Source organism: Genypterus blacodes, unplaced genomic scaffold (assembly GCF_046128005.1).
Source record: "Genypterus blacodes isolate CSIRO-AG114 ecotype Tasmania unplaced genomic scaffold, CSIRO-AGI_Gbla_v1 ptg000438l_1, whole genome shotgun sequence".
NCBI lineage: Eukaryota > Metazoa > Chordata > Actinopteri > Ophidiiformes > Ophidiidae > Genypterus > Genypterus blacodes.
The window spans coordinates 3641796-3668630 of NW_027467208.1; the positions used below are offsets into that span (position 1 = coordinate 3641796).

The following is a 26835-nucleotide window of genomic DNA, read 5'->3' on the forward strand; positions in this document are numbered from 1 at the left end:
ACGCACACACACTCACACACACATACATAGGAAATGCTTGTGGATGAGTATCTAAGATTAGAATGAACCCAAAGCCTCATATGAAAGGTATTTCACATTCACACAACCTGGCATGGGACCTTTTCCCTCTAACTTGCTGTAGTTTGATACCTTTGTTAAAATAAACACCACCAAGCTTTTTTTTAAATATAGAACATTTTATTCCAATTTTGAGTAAATACCATTGAAATTCTGAAGTAAAGGTTTTAATACCAACAGGACCTTTGCATTTAAATAGTAACACTTTACATGCCTTCATCCAGTGACAATGAAAAGCTTCCTTAAAAAGTTTTTTTTGTCATTTATTTATCATATTTTCCCTTGTAAGAAATAGTTCAAGTATAAAAATTCCCAACAGTGTAAAATAGCCCATCTGATGAAGCACAACTAATGAAACCATGACGACAACTATACATTCTAATGGTGAAAGCAGCATTTCCGCTCATTTTTGTCTGAATTGTTTTTGTTCTCTTGTGGTTCTCAACAGCTCTAAACACAGAGGAGGCAGAGTACAATCTGCATGCAAACAGGCCTGCATTTAAATAAGGATTTTCCATATAAAAGGCATCAGGATTCCAATATTCACTGTTCTAAAGATTCAAAAGGCAAAAAAAAAAGTACAGTGCACATAACAGAATTTTCTCTTAAATAACTCCTACATCAACATTTTTGGTTGAGTATGTTAATAATAATAATCATAATAATATTATTACTAAAACTAATCAATAACTTATATATGCCTTGAGATGAGTACATAATATTATTAATACAGTACCGCCACTAAGTCTCTACTCTTAGAGCGTCAACATAGTCAACCCTCAAATAAATAGTCTTAAATCTTAAATAGATTTTTCTTTTTTTCAGTTTTTCACTTAAATAGCAGTAAAAAATAAGGCACACGGACCAACATAATGTCAGAGGCAGCAGTCAAAACCCTTTCTTGACAGGCATGAGGCAGTGTGTGTGTGTGTGTGTGTGTGTGTGTGTGAAGTGAATGTGTGTGAATGTGTGTGAATGTGTGTTTCTGACACCAGCCTTGCCCCTGACTGCAGCACAGAGGTGGAAGTGCTGACAGGGGCAGGGCTGAATGACTAGGGGCTCTGGGGTAGGGTGGCTTTGTGTGTTTGTGTGTTTGTGTGTTTGTGTGTTTGTGTGTGTGTGTGTGTGTGTGTGTGTGTGTGTGTGTGTGTGTGTGTGTGAGTCGAGTGGGGGTGTAAAGTTGCTTCCCAAATGGGCTCGGGGATTAAAATGTGACAGCTCAACAAACGAGCACAAGTGATGCGTTCTTTCCAGAGCGATCCGTCTGTGTGCTGCTGCTGGAGCGACACGGTCCAACCCTCCACCCTCACCAGCAGCTGCTCTCTCTCTCTCTTTCTCTCTCTCTATCTCTCTCTTTCTTTCTCTCTCTCTATCTCCGTCCGAAAGCAGAGAGAGAGAGAGAGAGAGAGATGACTGCAGTGCCTTTGTCTTTGACTGCTATGTGTGCAACTCTGGATGCAAGCGTCGCTGTACATGTGTGAGTGAAACGTGTGGAACACAACTGATGTGGTGTTTCTCATTGTCTGAAGCCATTTTCAACCTCTTCCTTTGTCAGTGCTTTTGTTTGCCAGACCCCCGTCAGTCCAAGAGTCAAGTTAGAGTCGATGACATTTGCAGTTTTCATTTCTTTTCTTTGTTCCTGCAGTGTTTCTGTCTCCTGGTGATTTGTTTGCTTTGCATAGGTCGAGAGGTTGAGAGTAAAAAAAAAAGGGACATTCAGCATCAGGAAGATAAAAAGGTAGTTCTTTAAATATATGTGACGCCACAAGTTACGACTCTTCAGCTCCTCGCTATCCTGACTATCCTGTCACATAATAATACACTGGAAACGGTTCCATTTCCCTGATTATCAGAAAATATTAACTCCCAAAACAATGCACTTGAAAAGACAAGAAGAACAATGAAAGCCCCCAATATGTAATAATAACAATAATAAATATGTGTGAGGGCTTTAAATAATTGAAAACACTTTAGGAACAATGCTAGGTGCCCCATGAAAAAGAGAGAACAGTTTCTTAAACTAACGTTAAAGACAGCAATGGGACTTAAAAGGCTTAGTTTAACACATATACCAACCACAGGGATTAGTTCCTGCATTTCTTCTCTAGAAATAAGTACTATACTACAATGATAATAGTAATGATAATAATAATATTCATAGTTATAACAACAATAATAGTTAATCACTTTCCATAGTTTGATCTGTAAAGGTTTTTCTCGTTTTTTGGTTGAAGCACAGCAAGTTGGAAAGCTACTGTATGACGTTCCCACCTCACCTCACCACCACCACCATCATTGTCAGGATCATCATCAACATCATCATCACTACCACCATCACCCGCATCATCACCATCATCACCATCATCACCTTTTAGAGCATCTCTGCCTCTGAGTCGCTGACATGCCCGCCCTTACGGCCACTCCCTCTTTCTTTTCCTTCGCTGCTCCTTCTCCTGCCCGGTCAGCGGGGGCCGGGGTCGGGCCTCCTCTCCCTGCATGTCCAGCGGTTGCAGTGGCTGCTATTGCATCCTGTCTGCTTGCAGCTGCTGAGGCTGGTATTGGCCAAAGGCGGCGGCTGCAGCGGCGGCTGAGCCTGGGGCGGCGCCGGCCAAAGGCTGCTGGACTGCGTAACCGTACCCGGCGGCGGTCATGTACCCTGTAGCGGCGGGGGAGGCGGCGTAAGGATACTGCTCGTATGCGGCGGCGGCGGCAGCACTAGCCGCAGCTGCAGAGTATTGCGCATAGGCCGCTCCGGTATAGTCGATGTAGGGAGAGGAAGCGGTGGCGGGTGCGGCAGCAGATTGCTGAACATGTGGGATGACCACACTGGGCTGCATGAAGGCCTGAGGGTACATGTAGTGGGCCGGGATGCTGCGGGGATTAAGACAAATGTGAGGAGTTAGTTGGTTTCCAGAGCAGAGCACCAAATGCCATTTTTGAGATTAAGAACCCCAATCCAACAACTAAACCTCAAACTCCATCACACTGCGGCCAAGCGCCCTCCCACCTCCCAGCCCCAGACCAATCCACCAGTCAAGAACACCAAGGAAATGCCTGCTAGTAGGGATTAGAACAACATAGGGCTGCCAAAATAGAAATCTCACTGTGAAAAGAGTGTGGTGAAATGTTTAAATGGCCAGAGGCAGTTTGTGTAACCCCTGTGACACTCACATCTCCTGACAGAAGAACTTCTGTGATTACGATTGTGATCAGATTTCTCTGAGCTTACAGGTTTCATGGTTTAAGTTCTGATTTTGGGCAGTTTGCTTACGGGTTTGGAGACAGAGCTACTGAGAGGCAGGGGAAGGCAGAGTGTGAGAGAGAGAGAGAGAGAGAGAGAGAGAGAGAGAGAGAGAGAGAGAGAGAGAGAGAGAGAGAGAGAGAACATTTGCTTGTCTGTCAGTCACATGTGGAATTGACTCTGCCCCCCCCCCCCCTCCCTAATTTGGGGGATGGGGGCTTACAGTGCTGAGGGGGGTTGTGGACATAGGACTTGAGCATTGTGAAAATGTCACTGCCGCTTTGACAGCTGGACAGTTTTCAAAAAAGACGCTGCTGGCCATTTCCCCCTCTGTGTTGGGACAAAGGGTGGGGGTGGGGGGTGGGGGGGGCTCAGCTCTGAACCACGAGGGATGTTTGGATTAAATAAGCAATTACGAACAATGATCACATTCTGCCCTCCATGACATAGTCACATCCCACCCCAAGACTCTGTAAGCTCTGGAAAACTCTTTGAAATGTACACGATTGGTCGAGATAAAGAAGGAGGAGAAGAAGAAGAACGTGGCCGCTTTGGATCTTGTGTGAACCTTGCGTGTGAGTCTTTGATGTCCTGAAGTGGAACAACCCTCCCTCCCTTTTAGAGTCAAATTCAATCTCACGTTAATTCAAATGGAATGACAAGCACTGGGCCTGACTTATTGCTGGAAACTATTTGATATTTGCTCCAGGCGCTTATCAACATCACAGAACTCCCGCGGCAGCCCAGTGGTTTAGATTTCTAATGGGTTTAGATGAGGAGGACTAAAAAAAAAAGCTGTTGAGAGAAAATCAAGGACACTATATACAAACATCTTAAATGAACTTCGGCGGGTCACTTTTTAGAGTCTGGATCAGGACAGAAGAAGAACTGGAAATGCAGAATCTATCGTGGCAACCCTATTGTCAGCACTCCATTATCCAATCCAATCACATCCCAACCAAAAACCAGTGTGCCCAGAGGGAAACAGGAAGACAAAACAACAGCAAGGCATCAGAGAGGAAGAAGTCTATCAAAGTAAGTCCACCTGGACTGGACCGATGGACGACACCACGGCAACAGCACAATCACTCAACCCAAAAAGACACAAGAAACAAAGGAGGGGGAGGGGACAGGGAGGAAGAGGGAGTAAGTGGGGATGTAGAGGTTTGGTGTGGCTTTTGCTGAGGGCAAAGGTCACCGTGGATCTGCTGATGTCATTGTCAGATGCCTCCACTTTGACACATATACGAACAAAACCATACAGACACATACGAGACCTCCCTTATGCTGTACAAAGGTTTAGCACAAACACACTCTCAAACACACCAAAAACTCGTATAAATTAGTGTTTGTTTGATACATTATTATTAAAATTTTATGATTTAGGGGGAAATTATGCGCAACATCCAAGCCTTGCTCAAGAATTCAGGTCACTTGGGATTCAACAAGTCTTATAGAAGCGAGTCTCGGATTGTAAAATTATCTTGAACGTCCGTGTCATCGAGCATTCCCTGGAATATTACAGCCCGTGATTGACTATACAGGCTGGATCTATTTTTTAACTGTCTCGTCTTGCAATCTCCACCGGCTCAATATCCACAGGAAGGTAAAACGCGGCTCACAGTGGCAGTCGCTGGTACACAAACGAAGCCCAAGCAGGGGTTTTGACCATGGGAAGCGAATCTCTGGCTGACCCATCCAATGTGCCCCCAAATCTCCCTGGAGATGGTCAAAGTGTACCATTTATAAATACCGCTGTATCTGCGTGGCTGTTGTTTGTGTAAAGCCATGCTGGTACCTATAGTGTGTGTCTATGTGTGTGTGTGTATCTGGAATGTTGTGTTCCTGCAGCCCGGTGGTCATTAAAGTTCAAGGCTAAATAAAGGTTCTGTGCCATCTGAGAAAGACAGCGCACGCAAATAAACGCAGACTGAACCGAGCGTCTGATGTGCGCCACATAATGCGGGTGGAGATATGGGCTTCGTTGGGCTCTGTCACATGTGACTTGGTGAATTCTCGGTTCCAATTCTATCAGCTTCCGAGCTCTTGAGAATGTGAGAGGACGCTTACGACGGAGGAGAAGCCGATACACGCTGTGGAGCGGTAACAGATTAGGTTAGAAACCGCTGATCTAGGTCAGACGCAGACCTACCAGGGCTTGTAAACTGGTATCTTCCTTGTGATCGTAATTGCAGCTAAGAGTTAAGTACCTACAAAGCAAATGGCACTTGACGGCCTTTACTATGTCTTCAATTTGGAGCCAGGCATCCCTCTGTTCTGCAAAGCGACATGTAAATGTCTTACAGCAGCTGAATCTGACCACTTTGCATGTGTCTCATTTTAATTCAAATTGCAAAAGCTGAAGACTCACACTGGGAGGTAGCCTGATAATACTTAATACAAATATAAAGGACTGCGCTTCATTCTGGGGTCTGATCCAATGACATTCACTTCACATGAGGAGTTAGCATGCGAGCAGAAGAAACCCGACTGCTCAATAAAACCTGGCGACACCCTCTCAGGTAACTGGAGTGGTTTGTTCTGATAGTCGCCTGACATCTGGTGTGCCTGGTTGCCTGGAGTCGGTCCAGACTTGTGATCGATGACCACATGTCTGATTACGTGTCGAACTGGCCCAGCAGTGGCAGGAACTGATTCACAAAGCTAACCTGCGCGTTTTAGGGTCCGAAGTTGGTTGACATGTGCGTTTGGTTGCTATGGACTAATGGTACGGGCGTAGTGATGTTTGAGTGTTTTTGGTCCCCTATGCAGTATGACCTGGTTTTAAAGGCCCATGTCCTGCTCCTCCATGACAGAAAGAAAAGGGCACCCCCCACCCTCCACCTCTCCAAACCAGACACCCCCCTCTCCCCCCTACACACACACACACACACACAACATAGAGCTTCATGCGACTGCAGCGTCAGCATTCGAGGCTTTGTGTGGCACAATAGGCGCGCTTGTTTTCCTTAACACCAAGAGCCCATGTGACGAAAGCTGGCTCGGACACAGAATGAGGGAGAGAGGGAGAGAGAGGGGAGAGAGAGGGGAGAGAGAGAGAGAGAGACAGGGAGAGAGAGGGGGAGAGACAGAGACAGAGAGAGAGAGAAAGAGAGAGAGACTGGAGACTATGGTGCACAAAGCTGAGCTGAAAACACACATGAGGACAGACAAAGAGACACACAAAGTGCACATACAACTATGAGCATATCTCACACAGCCTTTGTATCCACGCACACAGACACAGTGAGGAGTTTTCTTTTGTGAATGGATGTACAGTGTGGTCACGAGCTTCCATTCGGAACGTAGTCCTGTCGTCCTTTAGACATTTACATTTCTGATTAAAAAGCAGCGCCACAGGTCTGTGAAATATCCCATAATGCATGAGTGCATTATAGGATATTTGCTCATGTGTGTAAGGCCCCGCTTCCTGCTTAGCACGGATGTGGACGTGACAGTGACCACGTGGACGATGGCAGCCATAACAGCCTGGTACGGCAGCTGCACGTGAAGGTTACACGCAAGGTCGTGTACCAGCCGAAGTCTGAGACGACGCCGGTGCAAACGGGCCGAACGAGGAGGCAAAGAAGGAAGGGGGTTTGAACGGGCTTACAGGAAACGGAAGTGGGTTTGTTTCCCCGTTGGGCCACTTGGAGCAGTTTGAGATGCAGCTTTGTGCTACAGCACTACCGAAAGCGCCAGAGTCGAGCAGCGACTACCAAACGTGGCTTTAAATGTGGACAGGTTGTGAAAGAAGCAGGAATACAGAGAAACAGAGACAGGGAGAGAGAGGGAGAGAGAGGGAGAGAGAGAGAGAGAGAGAGAGAGAGAGAGAGAGAGAGAGAGAGAGAGAGAGAGAGCGATGTTCACAACTGAAATGTTAATATCAGACAGTCAAAAACACTACAAGGATGCTAAAAGCACATGCAGGCTATGGGTTGATTTGTTACTCTCGGGCAGAAACAAAAAGGGGTGATTGGGTAAAAAACAACAACAACAACACAACACACAGAAAATCCATCACTCACACCAACAAGACATGAAACAGCACATCCTGTTAAACACAACAGGTCAACCACAAGCTACGGCACAAAACCAATACAATGTCATAAATAAAAACTAAAAACTTTTCTCCTCTTCGGCAAAGTTAACACTCCTCCACAAAAAAGGAAAAAGAGCACCCCAAAAAAATTCAGTCAATCCAGCTTTTTTGTCATTAAAGTAAAAAGCACACGGTTTAGCTAACAACACCACTTCATAACTGCACACAAAGCTCTAAGTTCTATTCAAATAAAATGAGAAAATAAGAAAGTCAAAGCCAAAAATGAAACAGAAACCAACATACATGCATCTATAATCACCATTTTGAGAGCTTGTTTGTGTGTGTTTGAGTTTACAGGTAATTCCTTTGCTCTGATCTGTCAATAAGTTTGCAGTTAGCACAGTTAGCTTAACCGAGAGCGAGCCTGTCGAACCAGAGAAAGATAGATAACATTGAGTCAGGCTGGAACTTTCCATCATTGTCCACACACACACACACACACACCAGACACACACACACATTCACACTCACACACACATTCACACTCACACACACATACACTCACACACACACACACACTCACACACACATTTTTACAAACAGGCAAACCTAGAAAAAGCAGTATGACTTGTTTATCTGGACAATTTCAAAAGAATGATCAAAACACTACAAACAATTAAGCTAAACATCATTTTACATTTTGTGAGTTTACAGAATCTGAAAATATAACTGATTTAACAACTATATAAGACAATATGAAAAACAGAACATTCAGATTTATCTCTTTTAATTCTGGAAATTCCCAATTCTCCTCTGAAACACTGATCAATACTTACCCATAAGGCCTTTGGATGAACGCAGGGTGGATCTGGGGGACACCAAAGGTAAAACCTGAAACGAGAAGAAATAATAAGAGGTATGAAGTCATGAAACACTGGAGAAAACATTGGAATTCTAAGATCTTCAACCCCAAACAAGCATTCACAAATTATGTTGATCTGGATCCTGAAATACTCAAAATCAATAATGGATTCTTGTTTAGTCTTGGGGGTTTATTGATCCTCATTCCTGTTCCAATCCTATTGATCCTTACCTGGCTGCATCACCCGAGGTTTGGCCCCCAAATAGGCCAGGTTGACGTTGGCCTTCCTGCCGTCAATGATGGGGTTGGGGTCTTTACAGGCCCGGTCAGCGGCTGAGCGGTCTGCCATCGTCACCTGACAGGGGAGGGGGACAGACACACAACCGCAGAAGTGTGGGTTATGGAGGTATGTGTGCAAGAAGGTGAAAACAAATGTTATATTTCCCACATTGTTTATGTGTGTGTGAGTGTGTTCTTGTGTGGAGGGGGATCGGACACCACAAGCTCATCCATCACACTCATGAGGGTGAGAAGGCCGAGTGTACGGCCCCAACATGGCTCCATTAGAGCTCCCATTACAACTGTCAAACTTTATTGCCCGGCTCAGAGCGACACGAGCAGCGTCGGCCTGCCTCTCTCTCCTCTTACACACTTACACCCTCCTGGCTGTGCATGAAGCCTGAAGCCTTTTGGAGGAAACAATAAAGACTAGGAGGATGAATAATGAATGAATGTGGAGCGCCAGAAGCGGGAACAAACACTGCCCACCTCTGAGAGGCAGAGGAAGATCGTACAACTTCACAGATCATCAAAGTGACTGATTAAATATCATCCAAACACAGCAAATAATGTCACTTTAAACATTCTTATCATCTCTATGTGAGTGGCATATGACTACATCATACATTACAACATTCCAATTCTTGTCTCAAACCTGTTGGCTAAATAAGGTTACGTCTCCAACATTCACACACACATTTAAGTCTATTAACTGTTTTTTCCCCTATTTTCCTAATCCATTTAATCTGACTTTCTTACTTGGTATCCAAGTTTTCCTGAGAGCACCTTGGAATACCAGGTAAAAGCAATGAATGAGGACAGGAAGGAAAGCCTGCAGGATTTGGGCTCATGTGGGTAATAGTTTGGAACTCCTGATCTATGTTCATGTTTACAATCTAATCTTGAATGCCACAGAGATTAGTATCTACAAATACATATTTTGTATTTGTCATTCCGCTTAACCTTCTATAATAAGATTTTAGAATCATGACACTTAAATACACATGAATCCACATTATATCATGACATGTATAATCCTTTAATTGTTGAATCTGAACTCCCCAAAACACACAGGAAAGTCCCTCAATGTGCTGATTACACTAAAGAGGCATTGATCAGGTTCATCTGATTGGATTTTACGATCGATCAGAGCCTCGAATTAAACTTTGCAGCCTCAATTCGTGCGTCATCCTTAATTTAGGAGGATAAACAGACGTAATGACAAATCTGTTCTGTTATATTAAACGGTATTTCCCAACCGCCATAGCTGTCAGTGTGTGTGCGTGTGTGTGTGCAGCTCGTTTATAAGAACGTGTCGGGGCGCATACCAACGCGCAACAAGTTGCAGGGTTGCCAGGTTGCGACAGAAGCCAGCGGCAAATTATACCACAAGCTTATCAAAACATAAACAAGGCAATGACTCTGTTAATATGGGCGATAGTTGAGAGAAACAACCAAGAGAAACGAACGAGATAAAGTTTACTGAGGCAAAAGTTGGATACTTACGAATCCGTAACCCCGAGACTTGCCGGTCTGTCTGTCGGTAATGACCACCGCTTCTTCAATCTCACCAAAAACTTCAAAATATTTCCTGAGACTTGAGTCCGTGGTGTGGTAAGGAAGACCCCCGACAAAGATCTTCGTGTAGGTCGTGTCCTTTTGCGTGGTGTGCATGGTTGTAGTGCAAAAAATCACAATAAATAGGAACAATCAAAAAAAGTAAAAAGAGTAATAGTGCAACGTCTCCTTATCAATACTATCAATGAAGAGAGAGAGAGAGAGAAGGAGAGAAAGAGAGGGAGAGAAAAAGGAGAGATCAGCTGTGACTTCTTCAGTTGAGAGAAGAATAAAAATGTGGGACAAAACTCGACAAAAAATGAAGAGTGGAGGTAGATTTCGTCTTCCGGCGGTGAAGATGTGTGGATTGTCCCAAACAGACCATCAGGTGTTTCCAGCTCTTCTTGGTCACTCTGCTGTCTAACTAACTAAATAGCTTAGGGGACCCATTCCTAAAAGCGCTGATCCTCAAACTCCACCCAGCCTCGCTGCATCTCTGCCCGCCCACAAGCGCGCAAAACAGCTGGGAAGCCTGCACACTGACACTCCGGAGCGCAACACACAAACACAAACACACACACACACACACACACACACACACACTCACAAAAAGGACACTTAAACCCTCAAACCGTGCGTAATTACATAGAGAATGTGTTTAATAAACTATCATTAGGTGACAAAAGCCCTAAACTGATGGTGTGTTTGGTGAAGAGGACTGGAACGGTGGATGATATTTGACCTTAATTCTGTTTTAATGCACAGTTTCATCGCTCTTTTGTTCACTTCTAAGCAAAGGCTCCACACTCTCCACCCTGTGTGTGTGTGTAGGATTATAGGCGAGAGGACACACAGGCCCGGGGACAGATATGTGCCTACAGCCAAGAGACAGACAGGTGCAGACAGTCCACCTGTACAGGGTCGAAGGTGTGTGTTTTGCCCTTTAGATCACCGTTTCTGTGTTTGTGCTTGACACTATTACTGACTAAAGTCAATAAAAGCTCCATCGCCTGAAGATTCACCTTAATTATCATGAAAGAGAGCAAAAAAGGATTCTCTCTCTCTCCCCATTGTTAAAATCACAAATGATGTCATTAATTGAAGCCGGGGAGCAATAAATTAGTGGTGAAATGGGTCGTCCGTCAGTAAACAGATCCGCCATTTGGTCATTAAGTGAACTTGTGGAGCGTGTTGGATCATTCTGAACAGCCAGGATGAGTAATTCATCTGCGGTAACGTGAGAGGGAACCGTGCTGTTAATCATTCATGGTGGCTCGGCTTCTCTGGGCCGCGCTGTTCCTGTGGCCTACATACTGGCCCCGTCCTGTGTCTGCTGGTCGGGCCATGAGTAACCATGTTTGCAGGAAGGAAGAGACCACATGTCGATTTTGTTCTGATTAGGAGAAGCGGCCCCGCTAAAGATGACGATTCACCTTTTATCCCACATGACCCTGCATTTGTAAAGTGTATACTATCTACCAGGTGATTTCCTGTTTGTAAGAGAAGAGGGAATCTGTTTTACACACTTTATATACGTATGTCTGAATGTGCATCTGCAGCTCTTTGGGGTTCGGACTCACAAAGAAACACAGGACGCAACTCGATACGTCTTTTTTGTCGCATCCTCCGTCCTCTCACTAGTTTATTAATGCAGCCATGTGCCTTTTAAAGACCCAGCGGTCAAAAAGGGGGGGGACCAGTGTCAAGTGTCCCCGAGCGCAACAATGGGGAGCCGCTCAGGTTGCGTCCCCTTGTTGTCTCGGTCCGTGTGCAGCACGCTGACTAGTCTGAATGCTCTTATGTTTTGACAATAGCACCCTGTGGCCCCATTCAAAGGTTGCTGCTTTGAGCCAAGAGCCTTTAGAAATACACAAAGTGACAATTTATATGATTCAATACACCGTCGGTCACACTGGGCAATAAAAATGTTGATTCCTGTCCAAAAAGCCTTTCTGACCCTGTTTAGAAATGATTTAAAGCAATATTTCCATAATCATGCATATCAGATGAACTCGCGCTGAAACTGTAACTCTGTGCTTGTTTGGCATTTGGCCACCGCACACACCTGTCAGACAGACAACATCTAAAAGGTCAAAGGTCACCGCAACAGCTGAATACCCACCCGGCAGTCACACAAGCTCACCCTCATCATCTTCCTCTCTCTGTCCCAAAAGTCAAATTTACTGTGAAAACACAAAGCTTTGGATTTCTTTGAGGGGAGAGACAAACAGCTCCCCCCCTCATAGCACTGTCACACACACAGACGCTCAGGAAACACAACACGTTGAGAAAAATTTAGATAAAGTTTATTGATCGATAAGAAACTCTCCTGACTGTTTATTCATAACAACGTTCTTCCTCACAAGTTGCCCCAAACCCCTCAAACAACTCTCAAGGGCTTTACAAAGGAGGTGGGAGCTGAATACAACTTCATCCAGCTGAAACAGCGCCCCCTTGTGCTCAACAGACACACGTACACCCTACCAGTACAGATCAAGTCAGTAACAATTCCATTTTTCACAACTGAATGTAAAACAAAAATCTGATTGATCAGTTTGGTGCGTTGGCAAGAACATTAAGTCTTGGAAATATTTATTAAAATATCATTTAAGTCAGTACATACACCTTTATAATACACTAACTTGAAAACCCTCACATTCCTTTATGCATTGCAGCCCTGCACTGCAGAGCAAATCAATGGTTGATTGATAGATTACTTTCTTGCTAAATAGAATATATATAATTTTGTGTTTATAGCTTACTATCACTTATTTATTGCATTTCTCTCTCAGTGCTGATTCGTTGGCTGTGACATGAAATCAATTAAAATATCTCGTCATTGTCGTCGGCGTGGTGAAAGGTGGAGTCGCTCTCCAGCTCCCCTGAGGCTCGGAGGAGCTGAGAGGACACCAGCTCCTCCACCCGGCTCACCTCCACCTCCTCCTCATCCTCCTCTTCCCTGCCACCGTCCCAACTCTCCCTCTCTGAACCTTCTCTCATTCTCTCTTCATCTACCTCTCCTCTGTTATCTGCTTTGTCCCCTCCTCCTCCTCTTCCCTCCCACCCGTCACCTCCGGCCTCCCTCACCGCCTCTCCGCCTTCAGCTGCCGTGTGTGTAGCCTCTCTGACCTGGGTGTGAAGCGGTAGATCTCGGAGGTCCTCGTGGTTCCCCGGAGTCCCAGTCAGGTCAGGGGTGAGCTGGGGTATCAGGGGTGCGTGTAGAAGCTCCACGACGGTGACAGTGGGGTCCTCTTCCTGTGGGGTCGTAGACGTGGGGGCGGGGACACGGACACGGGCGGACTTGGTCCTCAGTCGAGTATTGAGCTCATCTTCCCTTAACTGAGATAGTGAAGGGAGATGATTAGAGAGGATTAGAGAAACCTAAGGTGCGTGATTACACACACACACACACACACCATGTACCTTGCGCCTCTCCTCTGCCTGCCTCATCTTCTCATCGATGGCCTCTCGGCTGGTGGGACTCTGCTCAGTTTTGGCCTTCAGGGACTCCAGTCGTGCAGGAGGCCTTCGTTTGGCTCCTTCCTGATCGTCCAGCTTGTATACACACACACACGCACACACACACACACACACACACACACACACACACACACACACACACACACACACACACACACACACACACACACACACACACACACACACACACACACCAGAGGGAGACAGAGAACAAGCTTTAACATCAAACCACTAGTTTTACAGTGTTATTTTATGTAAGTTTAGTTTTTGTCACTCACTTATGCTTTCATCTTAATTTTCATTATTGTTTCAGTTACTACTAATAACCTGACAGCAGTAGATACTTGTACTTGACCTTTGCCCTTTACAAGTGTGAACCAGCTACCCACCATGATGTTGTAGGCCTCCCCTGCCCCGCTGCCCCTCTCTCTGGTTTGGCCCACAGGGATGATGCCCTGGGTCAGCAGCTCCTCCAGGATGTCGCTGGACTTTGGACGTTCCTGCGCTGAGCTCTCGTGCTGCAGCAGGCCTGGAAGTTCAGTGGACTACTTTAATTCTGCTTCATTCAAAGTGTCTGACACACACAAGTCACACACAGACTGCACACCTGTCAGTGGAAGGGGTTTAGTGGATACCGATCCAGGTATCAGCGAGATCTCTCTGTTCTCCATCACCACCCCGCTGTCTGTGGTGACCTTTGACACGGCTGAGTCTCCACGGCCACCATGTTTCCCCCCCGTCTCAGCCTGACAGGACAGAGACACAGCATGAATGAGTGAGACATTCAATCCAGCACTACAGGAAGATTTTTATATTCTCCTCCTATTCTGTATGGTATCCATGACATGATGTTGTCATGGCGGTGTGTGTATTTGTGTGTGTATGTGTGTGTATTTCCTGGAAAACACAATTGCTTAGATTTGAAACAATTACATGACTCAGACTTAAAACTAACACAAAGAGCTGGGAAGTAACTAAAGACATTTACTCAAGTACTTTATTACAGTAGAATATTGAAGTATTAGTATGTTTATGTTCTGTATGTACAGTATTAAAGACGTTTAACTTCATCACATTCATTCTGAAAAACAAAAAGATTTCAGACATCAGGGAGATAATAGCTGCACTTTCAATGTATTTTGGGAAAGACGACTGGAAGGTTTATTTAAGAATAAAATAGATCAAAAAGGGATTTTTAAAAATCTGTTCAGTTAGGGTGAGCATTCTAGGGGCCTCATTCTTCCTATCCTGTCTTGCGATGATGACCAATGACTTATTAGTGAACGTTATTAAACAGTACATATTAGATATTTATTTATATTATTTCTTTAATCGTTTATTTCTTTAATAAACCTTAATTATGTTTCTTCTCGTTTCTCTCAAAGGGGCTCCAAACATCGCGGGATTTCGGTCACGTCCATCACTGTGCCATCAGTAGTTCCCGGCAATTTCCCCCCAAAAAATTAATTAAGCAAAGTTTCACAGTGATAAACATAAACATAACAAACATGTGTACTGCGCAATAATAGAGAAAGTGTCCGGATGTGTCCCTTACCTCGCCCCCGTCCTCCTCTTCTGACCTGATCGCTTGGACCGCGGTGGTTTTGGAGCTTCCGCATCCCATTTTCACCTCAGAATTAAGCCCATAAAAGTCATAAATGTGTGGATTTACGACGCCTCGGTGCGCCCGGTCGGGTTCTGGAGCTGAGCCGCAGCCGAGCCGTGCATTCCTTTACATAGACACACTGACAGTCTCCATGGCGCGTCACTAAGGAGCGTTGCTACAATAAATGCAACCTGGTTAAAGAGGTGACAAGCTGAGGGTGTCAGAGTCAGACCACTACAAAACACCGACTCATGTCCGGCACACAGACATTCTTCAATTACTCTTTGATGCTGCACTGGGACGGAAAGTGTTGAGGCGCCGATTGTAGGATAAATATTTTATTAACTATTATTATTATTAATGGTTTAGCGTCGTTTTCTTAAAAAAAAAAGAGTGAAATTACTTTAAAAAAAAAAGCAACAGTGTTAAGTTACCTCCATGTAAAATCACTATAAATGTATATGTTATGTATGTTCTTTATCTCATATTATTGGTAAAGTTTACTCAAAATGTTTTTATTACCTTTACAATTACTGTGTTTTTGTAGTGTATTGTATATTACTGTGTTCTCCACGCCAGGATGAAAAAGATAAGTAATCGTAAAATAATGTTTGCTTAAGTAATGACGAGCTTTGTCTGCCTCCTGTGGTGGAAACGCGAATTACAGTTCACGAGACGTCGTATTTGGTGGCGTTTATCCAGAGATGCACTGCATTCCTGGTTCATATCCATTCCTCCCTTAAAATTACAACACCCTCAACTGTTTATGCCAAAACTGTCTTCCATTCCTGGTTGCTTAGTCAATTTAAGACTACATATGTTGTTAATTAAGAGAGTGTTGCCAGTCGTATATTTTATATTTTATGTCGTATGCATAAGGCAGAATGTTTTACTTACAATCAAGCGTATGTCTAAATATTCCAAAATTACAAGTAACACCATGAACAGGCTGTAACACACAGAGTAACACACACAATGGATTCATTAAATGATCAAATGCTGCAAATAAAACCATTCCCAAAAAAGAACCACATCAGCAGACAGCAGACCACTGATTGAGTCATATGCAGCTTGTTTTGTTGCAGATGTGCCCTCCACTATTTGGGATGCATTTTCCCCCAATTTCCCTCGCAACCTTTGAGGGAAAACTCTTGTTCCTGACTACAGGCTAGTAAACAGTGATCCCATCCCAGATTGCATGTAAGAGGTTACAGAAGCGAGTCATTTTTTCCGACCGCTCAGGACCCAGAGGCGCGCCTCAGCTCACTCACGCACACACACACACACACACACTCTTGACTGCTTTCCTCGCTAGCATTTCTTTGTAAGGTAAGATATATTGCTGCATATACATCAAACTCATGCAATTATGTGGAAAATGTGTTTGTTTGTATTTATAAGTACATTGTTTCATTGTCGGCAGTCATCAGGATGCATGAGTTACTACTTTCCACCCTTTCCATTGTGTTTTGTGTCAAATTCAGTGAAAGAAAATGCAACTTCCGGTACAAAATGTAAAATAGAACTCGAGTTTATGCTGCGACAATTCTCATTTAAAGCGTATTAGATAAATAGTAAAGACAATCCTGGAGGGATATGAAGTGAATTATAGCCTAGGTATGTGTTTTTCTCTTTTTGTCTGAGTTTTGTAAAAGATACTCTTTTATTATGAAGGGAAACTCGCGACGTTACTCTGGTTGTTTTCACACGTTATCATACCTCCGGACTTTTTAGAGCCTGATTTTTAACTCTAGACATTTAACAGTCTTACTAAACATATGTCTGTTATGGCTAAAGGTGCACAATATAATCTTTGTAGAAAACGCACCAAGGCTGCGTGGATACACCGAGTATCACAGCTTCATCATCACTCAGTATGATGAAGACATGTACGCACACCACACATGTTCGTGCGTGTGAGCGCGTGTGTGTGTCTCTTACTTCACTTTCTGCTCTACTGAAGCCTGTTGTTATTTCATGGTCCACTCAGGTTGGAGATGCTCCGGGGGGTAGAGAGCAGGGTCTGGGCCTGCCTGTCCTGCTGCCTCCTACTGGGGCTCTGCTTCCCACCAAAGGGAGCAGCAGCAGCAGGGGCCTTCACCAGCTTTTCCATAGAGGAAGAGTCTGGGCAAATCGAGATAGATGACTGGGAATGGGGCTCTGGATCATCCTTCCTTCACCTGCTCAACAACTTCCCAGCTGATAGCCCCTTCACTACAGAGAACGCAGGGAAGCCGGTCAACTGCACCCAGCGCTTCTGGCTCCCTCCGTCCTCTCCAGTGTGCTGGGACAACATAGTGGGACCGGAGGAGTTTGCCAGGTCCCGTCTGCTCGTTCTCCAGAACAGAGCTGCCCTACATGCCGTGTCCACTTCAAGTGGGATGGATGACGGAGGAATGTCCTTCCAAAACCAAGCTACAGAGGAAGTCGAAGGGATCCGCTCAGATCACCTGAGTGTGACGGAGACCATGCTGACCATGGAGGAGGTGTTTGTCTCGCTGGAGGAGAAGAGGAAAGATGGGACAGAGCAGGGACTTCTCTCAAGGTGGGTAAAGCTATACTGTTTTAATCTATTAAAATGTTCTTATTAGTTCATGTAACAGTGGTGCAGTTGGAACAAAACAATCAAACACATAAGTCATGTTCTGCTTTCCATGACACATTTACACACACCTGCATACGTGAAACTAATTCTTTACAGATCTGTTGCTCTGCTAAATGCTGTTAAAATCCTCTGCAGGACTCAACACTTTGTAACACTAAGGACACTGGGGAACAGCAGTTGTTACATTCCTTTGTGGTGTTGTCACTAGTCCTGGTGTGTTAGAGCAAACTGTTAAGTTTCAAATAATTACTGATCCAAGGCCAGATGTGAGGCCGTTTCCTAAAGTGATGTAAGTGAGGAAAGCTGGTCTCTTGGATTGTTGTTGCATGTTTGTTGTTGCCAGCTTCATGCTGCTCCAGACATAGTGCAAACAGAATCCAGACAGCAGCTCAGTCATCTCAAGTGTTTTCCAGCAGTCATTTGTTGGGACTGGTTGAGGCAAAGCTCAGGCACAACATGTTTGCTTTTGCCTTTAGTTTGGAACAATCATGACTCTTTGGAGTTCTCAAGAAAATTAGGTAATGTGGAAAAACCGTATTTGCCAGATTTCCAGATGTTACTTTTGTTTTTTTTCCATCCCTTTCAGAATAAAGGAGCGGATGGTCAGTGCAAGAGATGCAATATATAGCAGAGAGCACATGGCAAACCTCCTGGATACTCAGCTTTCTGCTCTGGAGACAACTCTGCTTAACACTCAGCTTCGACTGAACAAACTTATCTTACAGTGAAAGCATACTGCCGCCTTGTTTGTCCCGTGAGTGAATTGTATTTATAATCTTGTATCCCTGCATGCATGCCCAGGATCACTGTGGTATGACAAAGCATACTAGATAGGCAACCTTTATTCTGACCTAAATATGTAACCTACAACCTCACATCAGGGATTTCATATGGACATGTAGCAGTTAAAAGTAGTTTTATAAGTTTGCTCCATATGGTGGTTTAATGGCCACGTTAACAGACTCCAGTAAAGCTGCAAGACACTTGTGAAGTTTTGAGTGAGTTGTTCTACAGTTCATAAATTGTCATATTAAATGTCTTTTGGCCAAGATTGAGATGGGAAATAAATATCAAACAGTGTGGATATTTGTTTGTTGGTTTTAATAACAAATCTGAAAAAGACAGTACAGGAGGCAAAAGCCTGATGAGGTGACCGGTTGTTATGTACACATTAATTAAATATTCACATCTATAAGGGTGAGTGTGAATTTTAATTTAGAAAGTTGAGACGTTGTTTTGTTTTGTTAAATTAAAAAGAGAATAAGTCGCATTTGTACATTTAATTTGTTCAAACTACTTTCAAGTAAATAAGGTTATTCACAATTTAGACATGACAAATCATATCTCTTAAGAAAACTGCCATAATGGTATCATTTGCTAAGAATTGATTTTATGATCAAATTTGAGAGCTACTCTGAAATTGTGTTCATCCAATTTAATTTCAAAAGGAAACAATAACTTAGGTGCTGAGGCATCTGAGCTCCGGCTGTGTGGAATGAGTTCCTGTCTTGGTCTACCATAATAAAAACAAAATCAAATGCTACAGCTTGCTACATAATCTACAAGTACAAGCTTATTGTTGTATAGTAGAAAAATGCTGATCTGCTCATTTGGTAAGCAATAACAGTACATAACCTTATATACAGTAATCTTTGGGTGATGAAATATGTATGACAACTTTCAGGGCAGATTGTAGACAGCAGTGTTTAGGCCTTAGGGGCAGATTTAGGTTTCTAGCATTAATGTTATCTCAGCAAAACGACACTACACTTCACTTAGTTTCATATGTGCCATTTTGTGGCTTTAGTTCCACTTTCTCTGACGTATTTGTAAAAGCATTGAAGGAATCCAGCCGTGTCTCGAGCCAGTTGTCAGCTTGAGGCCGGCGTGGACTTACAAACAAGTGAAAGTGGTCTGTGCCCCTTTAAAAGTCTGCGTCCTCTTCCTGCATTTCCTCCAAAGACTTGAGGTAATCGCGAGCCAAGATCTTCTTCGGCAGGATATCTGTCAATGAAGGGATTACACAGAGTCAAACACATGACACACTCACTGCCCATCATCTTACTGTACATCAGAACATGAGCTTAAAGTGCTGTGAAACTATTTACAAGCCCTAGATGTAAGAAACTAAATGAATTGGAGCATAAGTGGAGATGATGAACCAGAGGCTTATGGAATAGAACCATCGTTAAAGAAATTAGTTTCACCTGTGCGTTTCTACTGTACAAACTGGCCTGTTTCCACTTAAGTATCTAATCAGGCACAACTCAAAACACCTGTGTAGATAGGAAACTCCAGGAACCACATGACCTAGATACTGTAACCAGGTGGCGTCATAGTAAACAGGACGTGGGCACTGAGCTGTCCACGTGAATGCCTACATACAATACAAGTTTCATTCATTCACAAGTTCCATCTCTGTCTCTAATTTAAGACTGTTGGAGCTAAAGTGGAGCATTTTAACACATTTCCCTTGTGTCCATTGTTTACCTGTGAGGAAATGGAATGTCTCCGACTCCTCCGCGGTGTCGGCCAGGTCACTGTAGGACAGCGTGTTGGTGTCCTTCCCGGAGCCGTTGTTGAAGGAGGACAGAGCCAGATGCTGGACAAACAGCTCCTACAGTAACACAATACATGGAATCACAACAATAGATTGTAATTCATAGGCTGTATTCGCGAATCATGTTAGCATCACAAGCTACAAGCGGCCCGTTAAGCAGGAGCAGATGGAGGAACTTAATCGGTAATTAGCGTGTTATTTATCTTACTGTCGCCTTTGTAGTGAGGAAAAGAGCGTCCTGGTTAATGCTGGACACATCTGGGGAACTTTTCATGATGAGCCTCACTCTGGAAATCGGCAGGGAAATGTTTTTCCCTTTGCTTGAAGTCTGTTCCTCTTTGTCCGAGTTGTTTTCAGACATCTTCATCAACACCGCGCGAGACATGATGCGGAAGTTGAAGTATTGTTTTGAAGGTGCTGAACGTTTTTTCTTCTTCGTCCAATTCGTGGTGGTCGTCGACCTGTGCTAACTGGATTGCTGCCATCTACTGGCGGGGAGGTATAACGTCAATCTTTTCAGTCTTTCTCCGCGCCACAATTTTTTTTTTTTTTTTTTACAGAATATTCCAAGAACGAATAAGAAGATAAATTGTTTCCCCTAATCCCACAAACGAAGGAAGAATCATTTCACTGTACCGTAATAATACAACCTGATGTGATTGCAGTGGGTACATTATTTATTTTACTTTTCTTTACACGTATCTGTATAGGTATCTGAAAATGTCTTGTCATTATATCAATACAACTCTATAAATGTACACTAGCAGAACGTCTACTTACTATGTACAATGCATCTGTAAAAGTGAATACAAAAATGAAAATAAATAGTCAAAGTGCAGAGTTCTTACTCAGATCAATGATTAATAGATTATTAATTGTTAATTTAGGTACAAAAAAAACTAATTCTAAAACGCTTCATCTGAGTGGAAAATGAATACGTTCAAGTTCAACACTCCAGTCCGGAGGGTGGCGGTAGCGTTTAACTGACAACCCCCACAAATGAGAAGAAGTAAACAGTGGATCTAGATTTAAGAGCAGATTGGCTGCTTAAAATATGTTTATAACAATTTGGGTTGCGTTTTAATGGTGTCGGTGCTGCCATAGGCGACCTAATACTCCAGATTATAACCTGAAGACGGTCGCGTCCTCGTTATTCGGCTTTGACAGGGTGGATTTCCAGTTTGCAGGAGCCTGATCTCATTGTTAAGACATTTGTTTTTTCTCATCGGAGCCCCGAGATGCCGCTGGGGTTGAAGCCATGCTGCGCTGTGTGCAAAACCAACTCTTCATCCATGTGGAAGAAAGGAAGCCAGGGGGAGATCCTGTGTAACAGCTGCACGGGGAAAAGCAGCAGTAGCGTCGGTGGCGGCGGCGGCGGCGTAGGAGGAGTAGGAGCAGCAGGCGCCTCGGTGTCCTCCATCACACAGCCCAGCAATGGCGGGGGGAAGCAGGTCGGTTCACTGCTGAAAGCTTCAACTAAGATCTGTTTGAAAAAAGTAGAATCAATGTTTCTTAAAGGTGAAACTGGCTTACGTCATCCTTGTGCAATTAGATTCAAAAGTTCACCGGTCTTAAGTCTTTAGCCTCTTATCGTCTAATACTCGATGGACAAATGAATGTTGTGCAATATGGGCTAAATATCATATAAGGAGGTTCGTTTATAACAATGTTTTTCTGTTTTTAGTCCAAGCAGGAGATCCACAGGAGGTCTGCACGGTTAAGAAGCACCAAGTACAAAGCGCCTGCATCTGAGAAGAAAGTGTCAACAAAAGGAAAAGGGAGGAGACACATATTCAAACTGAAGAATGTAAGTAAGACATAAGATTTGATGCGCACAGTAAATGTTGACGTCTCTCAGAGTTTGACGCTCATGTGGTTTTCCTTTTTGCAGCCGATCAAAGCACCAGAATCTGTAGCAACAATCATCACGTCAGAATCTGTTTTTTATAAGGTACAGTGTTCAACATAAAGGTCACACATCCTGTTTTCATCTGAGCAGATCTGTTTGCAGACGAGTTAGATATTCAGCCAGGTGACGTTTCCTGCTTGATCTTCTCCACAGGGTGTGTACTACCAGACTGGAGATGTGATCAAGGTGACGGACGAGGAGGATGGGAAGCCGTACTACGCTCAGATCCGTGGCTTCGTGCAGGACCAGTACTGCGAGAAGAGTGCTGCACTGACCTGGCTCATCCCCACCCAGGCTAGTCCCAAAGATCAGTTTGATCCCGGGACATACATAGTCGGTAAGCCAAAGTGTGTGTGTGAGAGAGAGTTTTCTAGGGTTTTACCTTCCCTCCACCAGCGAGGTTTCCTTTGATTTACTCTGAAGAATTGTCCGTTGATGCGTTCTAGGCCCGGAGGAGGACCTGCCCAGAAAGATGGAGTATCTAGAGTTTGTGTGCCACGCCCCCTCTGAGTATTTCAAATCAAGAAGCTCTCCGTTCCCCACCATTCCCAACCGGCCAGAGAAGGCCTACATCTGGACGCACATAGGACCCACGCCAGCCATCACCGTCAAAGAATCAGTCAGCGGCAGCACTCAACACAGCTGAGATCTGGACTCAAGTCTGTTGTTTTTAAAACAGACGCGTGTATATTTGTGTAACATAGTCGAAAAACCAAACTGTTGTTGAGAACAGCCAGTTTTTTTCTTATGGATGATACTTTTTGTAATTTGATATGTGAAGGAATCCAAGTGTAACGATCTGTCAGGAACAAATTAGGCATTGGAATATTACTTTTGTATTTAGTAATAAACAAGAGAGACCTTTTCCATCATGTTTTGTCTGTAATTATGTTTTTACAAAAAAAATTTGACCATAGAGTTTCTGTATGAGCAAACAGACCAACACAGGCGAAAACCTAACACAAGGTTACTACTGTCCTGCATACTAATACAACTGAACAATGAACAATTAAAACAAGGATTCAGCAGCGAATGCAAAAAGAAGCTACACAACCGATCACACTCAGCTATTAGAGTAGAGATAAAGATACCAGTGTTTCCACTGGCAGAGGCCTCTGTTGCATCTTCACAGTGGAAAAAAGTCTTTCAATGTATGAGTGAAGGTTCTAGGTTGAGGACTAAATGGATCCAGCATGAAGTCCATATCAGTCTTTGCCAGAATGTATTAAACATCACAGACTCTACCAGCCCCAGCAGGTGTCTTATTCCATTCATGCTATTCTATTTCTGTTCTCTCCCTTTGTCTTTCCACCTCCTGTGTGTAGTTTGCATATCCCAGCAAGGTCTTGAAAATAGTTTTGAGTCCGCCAGCAGCATTTTGATGTTGTTGCCACTTAGCCCCTCTGGTGAAAGTTGCAAATAGACACTCCTTCCTTACGAAGGACACGAGACAGCTGCTTCTATAAATAACTTCTTCCCTCTTACCTACCACGGGACCTGGTGCCTCGTTGCTGCCACGCCACAGCAAGCCGAGGCTCAGACAGACACAGCACGCACTCTGACGACAACAACAAAGGAAACCAAAGTGCCAGTCGTTGAAATACAGAGAGCTGTTTGCAGCAGCTCCTACCAGCAACCAGGAAACCCCACACCTGTGGATACTCTAACAGGAGACAGGAACCATGCAGTCTCTGCGATTCCTTGCTGCTGAGAGCTTCGTCCAGAGTGGCGAAAACGCTAAAAGGAACCTCCAGTGTGTGTCTTTTAACCTCTACCCACTCATTTTCAAGGCTTGCTACCTCCATGAGCAGACTGACCTGCTGCATGACCTGGTGCAGACGTGGCCCCTCCCCGAACTCAACATACAACGGCTCCTAGGAAAGACGGTGGATTGTCATCTGGACCTGACCTCCCGCACCTGCCGACTCTGTCTGACGGCTATCATCACTGGATTAAAGGTTATCTATGGCCTTGACTGTAACATGAGGAGGAGATTTTTTAACACGTTTGTTCTGACAAATTCTTGTCTCATCATTCTGGACAATTGGCCAATCAAACTCTGGTTGTTACCTCAAACCATAATGCTTAAACTTGTTATTGATTCAAATGATGGATAAAAAAGAATAGTTACAAATGGGTGACATCATATTTATATGACAGTTTTACTATAACATATTCTAACATTTCTAAAGGATTACGTGTTGCATCCTCCAGCAACCTACGCAAAGAGCCTCCGTGTGGTGGACCTGACTGCCCTGAGAGACGTCGAGCACCAGGCCTGCCCCTGCCAGTCCACTCTGGGTCGATGGGCAAGAACCCATCTCCTGACCCAAATGTGCTACGAGACCATGGTGGCCATGCAAGAAATTGACGTCTCTCGCTCTGCCTTCGAAACCTCCATCGATGTTCATCTTAATGGCTTTGTGACGGGCCGCAACTACGAGGTGGTGGCTCAGGCCTTCCTGCTCCTCCGCTACTGTCCACTGAAGCTACGTTTTGTTGGTTTTCGGGCAGATTCCCTCGCTCTCAAGCAGCTGTTCTATGTTCTTCGGCTAGCAGAACCTGAGTCTATGAGAAGGTTGGAGGTGGTGCACAATGTTCCCCTGGATGCCTCACACCTGGAGGTGCTTCTGTCCAGAGTGGAATTCCCCAAATTGCAGTCCCTGACTTTACCTGCAGGGGCATTGGATTACCGGAGATTCTCTGCAGATGAAGACCAGTTGGCTACCGTTGGCACACTGCTGTCACAACTGACCAACCTGACTGAACTCTGCGTCGGCTTCTCTACTCTCACCGGACATCTACGCAGAGTGCTGTAGTGAGTCACTTTACATCTTTATCACTGCACATTCCCAGCATCCTCCCTACACTATGAGGCATTACACTGCTAGTGTTCCTAACAGGATGGGGGTCAGCCAGAAATCTGATGGGCATTATTCATCATAGTCATAATGGAATGGAACACAAACAGACACAAGCAACAAAGAGATGTCAGTCACAGCCTGCTATGCAATCATCAAAAGGATTTTAAAGTGTAGACGCGATAATCAAATTCCAAAAACTGTGCTTATAATTAGATCTAGAGATTAGAGCATAGCGCCCTTCAGGACCTTCAGTGCAAACCTTGTGCTGGCTCTCTTTCCCCTGGAGAAGGCTGATCCTTGTTAAAGGTTACTGTCCTCCTTCAGTTTGGTACTTCTCCCACCAATCACCCCTGACCCCAGCCTCATGTTGTATAAGATGTAGGATTAATATAAGATCATTCTTACCTGACATTTGACGGTGAGAGTTGCTTCTTCTTCAGCTTGATCCTCATCTTTGGGAAGAAATGGGGCTGGTTTTTGCTTCAGAAATGTACAGTGACATCAGTCATGATGTCATAAATAACTGTGACATAATTCCTGATTCTTAGGTAGTGTCAGTGAAGTCATTGACAACTGTGACATCATTCATGATTCCATTCAAGTCTCCCCACCATAATTTGGTAATTCAAACAAAGGCCAGTTTGGAGGCGGTTGGAGGAATAGTGCTCAAATAAAGTAGTTTAGTATATTATTATATATATTACAAATATTGAATATCCAACATTGGTCATCATTTTGCCATTTGGGTGCTGAATCATTCTGTTTGCTTTATTTTCTGCTCACAGTCCTCTCAACACTCCACTGCAGTGCCTGGAGTTAGCCAACTGCAGTCTGAGCCGTGTGGACATGACGTACCTGTCAAACAGCCTCCACAGCGAGGCTTTGGTTCGTCTGGACATAAGTGGGCACGACATCTTTGGCTCCTTCTCCTCCCCGTTCACCAAACTTCTCAGCCGCTGCTCCGACACACTGACTAGCCTGACCCTTGAAGAATGTGATATAGAGGAGGAACACATGGACGCCTTCACTCAGGCTCTGGCTCAGTGTCAGGCCCTGGAGGAGCTCAAACTCCTTGGAAACCCTCTGAGCTGTGTGGCCCTGCAGCGGTTATTCTCTTTGCTGTCTGTGGGGTTCCCCTTGTTAAAGAATGTAGAGATACCAGTTCCCCGGGACTGCTACCCTGATGATGTCACCTATCCGCTTGAGGAGTCTGTACTGCTTCAATACAACCACGAGCTGTTTCAAGAACTGAGGGTTCAGCTTGTGGGGATCCTGGCTGGAGCTGGAAGGGGACATGTGGAGATCTGCACACCGCTGATGGGGGCCTTCGATCCAGACATCAATGAAACCAGCAACGAGTTGGGGGTCTCCCTGCTGAAATCTTTTAACAGCGTCATTGGGAACTTCATAGGTACAATAACTGACGTGGACACGAGGAGATCACAGGCTCAGAAGAGTGACTGAGAGTTCAGTTATCAGATCTTGGTCTGGAGTGACGTGTATGAATCCCAGACCTGATGATGACCCCCTGCAGATATTTCACCCTTTTCTTAGTTTACATGTTTATAGATTTACTTAAGTGGATTTTGCTTTGTTACCTGTAGATACACAATATTTTATCAATTAAGGATACTAACATGATTGGATTCTTTTCTTTCATATCAATAAACCCAATTTGTACATTTCTACATACAGTACCTTGACACATCAATTTCTTTCAAAATGTACATTTTTTTTTAATGAGCACAGAAC

The 26835-nt window shown here is 44.2% G+C and overlaps 6 protein-coding genes across 6 annotated transcripts; 3 read left to right on the forward strand and 3 right to left on the reverse strand.

Moving 5' to 3' along the window:
* Nucleotides 1-2597: 2597 nt before the first annotated feature.
* On the reverse strand, nt 2598-10469 carry rbm24a (RNA binding motif protein 24a). The gene is made up of 4 exons (XM_076139513.1): nt 10009-10469; nt 8455-8578; nt 8198-8252; nt 2598-2949 (listed from the first exon to the last, which is right to left on the reverse strand). The coding sequence occupies exons 1-4, from the start codon at nt 10174-10176 to the stop codon at nt 2598-2600; spliced, it is 699 nt and encodes a 232-aa protein (XP_075995628.1). The 5' UTR covers nt 10177-10469.
* A 1292-nt stretch (nt 10470-11761) lies between these two features.
* stmnd1 (stathmin domain containing 1) lies at nt 11762-15083 on the reverse strand. The gene is made up of 5 exons (XM_076139469.1): nt 14147-15083; nt 13929-14068; nt 13483-13614; nt 13075-13398; nt 11762-11917 (listed from the first exon to the last, which is right to left on the reverse strand). The coding sequence occupies exons 1-5, from the start codon at nt 14208-14210 to the stop codon at nt 11762-11764; spliced, it is 816 nt and encodes a 271-aa protein (XP_075995584.1). The 5' UTR covers nt 14211-15083.
* Nucleotides 15084-16240: 1157 nt separating this feature from the next.
* On the forward strand, nt 16241-19091 carry LOC142989698 (uncharacterized). Its single transcript, XM_076139341.1, has 3 exons — nt 16241-16474; nt 17136-17690; nt 18337-19091. The coding sequence occupies exons 2-3, from the start codon at nt 17143-17145 to the stop codon at nt 18476-18478; spliced, it is 690 nt and encodes a 229-aa protein (XP_075995456.1). The 5' UTR covers nt 16241-16474; nt 17136-17142; the 3' UTR covers nt 18479-19091.
* On the reverse strand, nt 18833-20748 carry chrac1 (chromatin accessibility complex subunit 1). Its single transcript, XM_076139342.1, has 3 exons — nt 20519-20748; nt 20241-20367; nt 18833-19754 (listed from the first exon to the last, which is right to left on the reverse strand). Exons 1-3 carry the CDS (start codon nt 20693-20695, stop codon nt 19675-19677), a joined length of 384 nt encoding a protein of 127 aa, XP_075995457.1. The 5' UTR covers nt 20696-20748; the 3' UTR covers nt 18833-19674.
* A 292-nt stretch (nt 20749-21040) lies between these two features.
* Nucleotides 21041-23086, forward strand: gatad1 (GATA zinc finger domain containing 1). The gene is made up of 5 exons (XM_076139340.1): nt 21041-21761; nt 21995-22117; nt 22202-22261; nt 22373-22556; nt 22666-23086. The coding sequence occupies exons 1-5, from the start codon at nt 21549-21551 to the stop codon at nt 22863-22865; spliced, it is 780 nt and encodes a 259-aa protein (XP_075995455.1). The 5' UTR covers nt 21041-21548; the 3' UTR covers nt 22866-23086.
* A 146-nt stretch (nt 23087-23232) lies between these two features.
* lrrc14b (leucine rich repeat containing 14B) lies at nt 23233-26718 on the forward strand. Its single transcript, XM_076139339.1, has 3 exons — nt 23233-24177; nt 24412-25037; nt 25869-26718. The coding sequence occupies exons 1-3, from the start codon at nt 23902-23904 to the stop codon at nt 26545-26547; spliced, it is 1581 nt and encodes a 526-aa protein (XP_075995454.1). The 5' UTR covers nt 23233-23901; the 3' UTR covers nt 26548-26718.
* The last annotated feature ends 117 nt before the right edge of the window (nt 26719-26835 follow it).

Excerpts from the sequence above, each read along its gene's own strand:
- lrrc14b (XM_076139339.1), top strand. The coding sequence starts at position 23,902 with ATGCAGTCTCTGCGATTCCTTGCTGCTGAGAGCTTCGTCCAGAGTGGC. Across the intron at positions 24,178-24,411 it reads CTATCATCACTGGATTAAAG|GATTACGTGTTGCATCCTCC; the intron begins GTTATCTATGGC and ends ACATTTCTAAAG. Across the intron at positions 25,038-25,868 it reads CATCTACGCAGAGTGCTGTA|TCCTCTCAACACTCCACTGC; the intron begins GTGAGTCACTTT and ends TTCTGCTCACAG.
- chrac1 (XM_076139342.1), bottom strand. The coding sequence starts at position 20,695 with ATGTCTCGCGCGGTGTTGATGAAGATGTCTGAAAACAACTCGGACAAA. Across the intron at positions 20,368-20,518 it reads TCCTCACTACAAAGGCGACA|GAGCTGTTTGTCCAGCATCT; the intron begins GTAAGATAAATA and ends GTGTTACTGTAG. Across the intron at positions 19,755-20,240 it reads GACATTCCATTTCCTCACAG|ATATCCTGCCGAAGAAGATC; the intron begins GTAAACAATGGA and ends CTTCATTGACAG.
- rbm24a (XM_076139513.1), bottom strand. The coding sequence starts at position 10,176 with ATGCACACCACGCAAAAGGACACGACCTACACGAAGATCTTTGTCGGG. Across the intron at positions 8,579-10,008 it reads AGTCTCGGGGTTACGGATTC|GTGACGATGGCAGACCGCTC; the intron begins GTAAGTATCCAA and ends CTCCCCTGTCAG. Across the intron at positions 8,253-8,454 it reads ACCTCGGGTGATGCAGCCAG|GTTTTACCTTTGGTGTCCCC; the intron begins GTAAGGATCAAT and ends TTCTCGTTTCAG.
- gatad1 (XM_076139340.1), top strand. The coding sequence starts at position 21,549 with ATGCCGCTGGGGTTGAAGCCATGCTGCGCTGTGTGCAAAACCAACTCT. Across the intron at positions 22,118-22,201 it reads ACATATTCAAACTGAAGAAT|CCGATCAAAGCACCAGAATC; the intron begins GTAAGTAAGACA and ends TCCTTTTTGCAG. Across the intron at positions 22,557-22,665 it reads TCCCGGGACATACATAGTCG|GCCCGGAGGAGGACCTGCCC; the intron begins GTAAGCCAAAGT and ends GATGCGTTCTAG.
- stmnd1 (XM_076139469.1), bottom strand. The coding sequence starts at position 14,210 with ATGGAGAACAGAGAGATCTCGCTGATACCTGGATCGGTATCCACTAAA. Across the intron at positions 14,069-14,146 it reads TAAACCCCTTCCACTGACAG|GCCTGCTGCAGCACGAGAGC; the intron begins GTGTGCAGTCTG and ends CTGAACTTCCAG. Across the intron at positions 13,615-13,928 it reads GGGAGGCCTACAACATCATG|CTGGACGATCAGGAAGGAGC; the intron begins GTGGGTAGCTGG and ends TGTGTATACAAG.
- LOC142989698 (XM_076139341.1), top strand. The coding sequence starts at position 17,143 with ATGCTCCGGGGGGTAGAGAGCAGGGTCTGGGCCTGCCTGTCCTGCTGC. Across the intron at positions 17,691-18,336 it reads GAGCAGGGACTTCTCTCAAG|AATAAAGGAGCGGATGGTCA; the intron begins GTGGGTAAAGCT and ends CATCCCTTTCAG.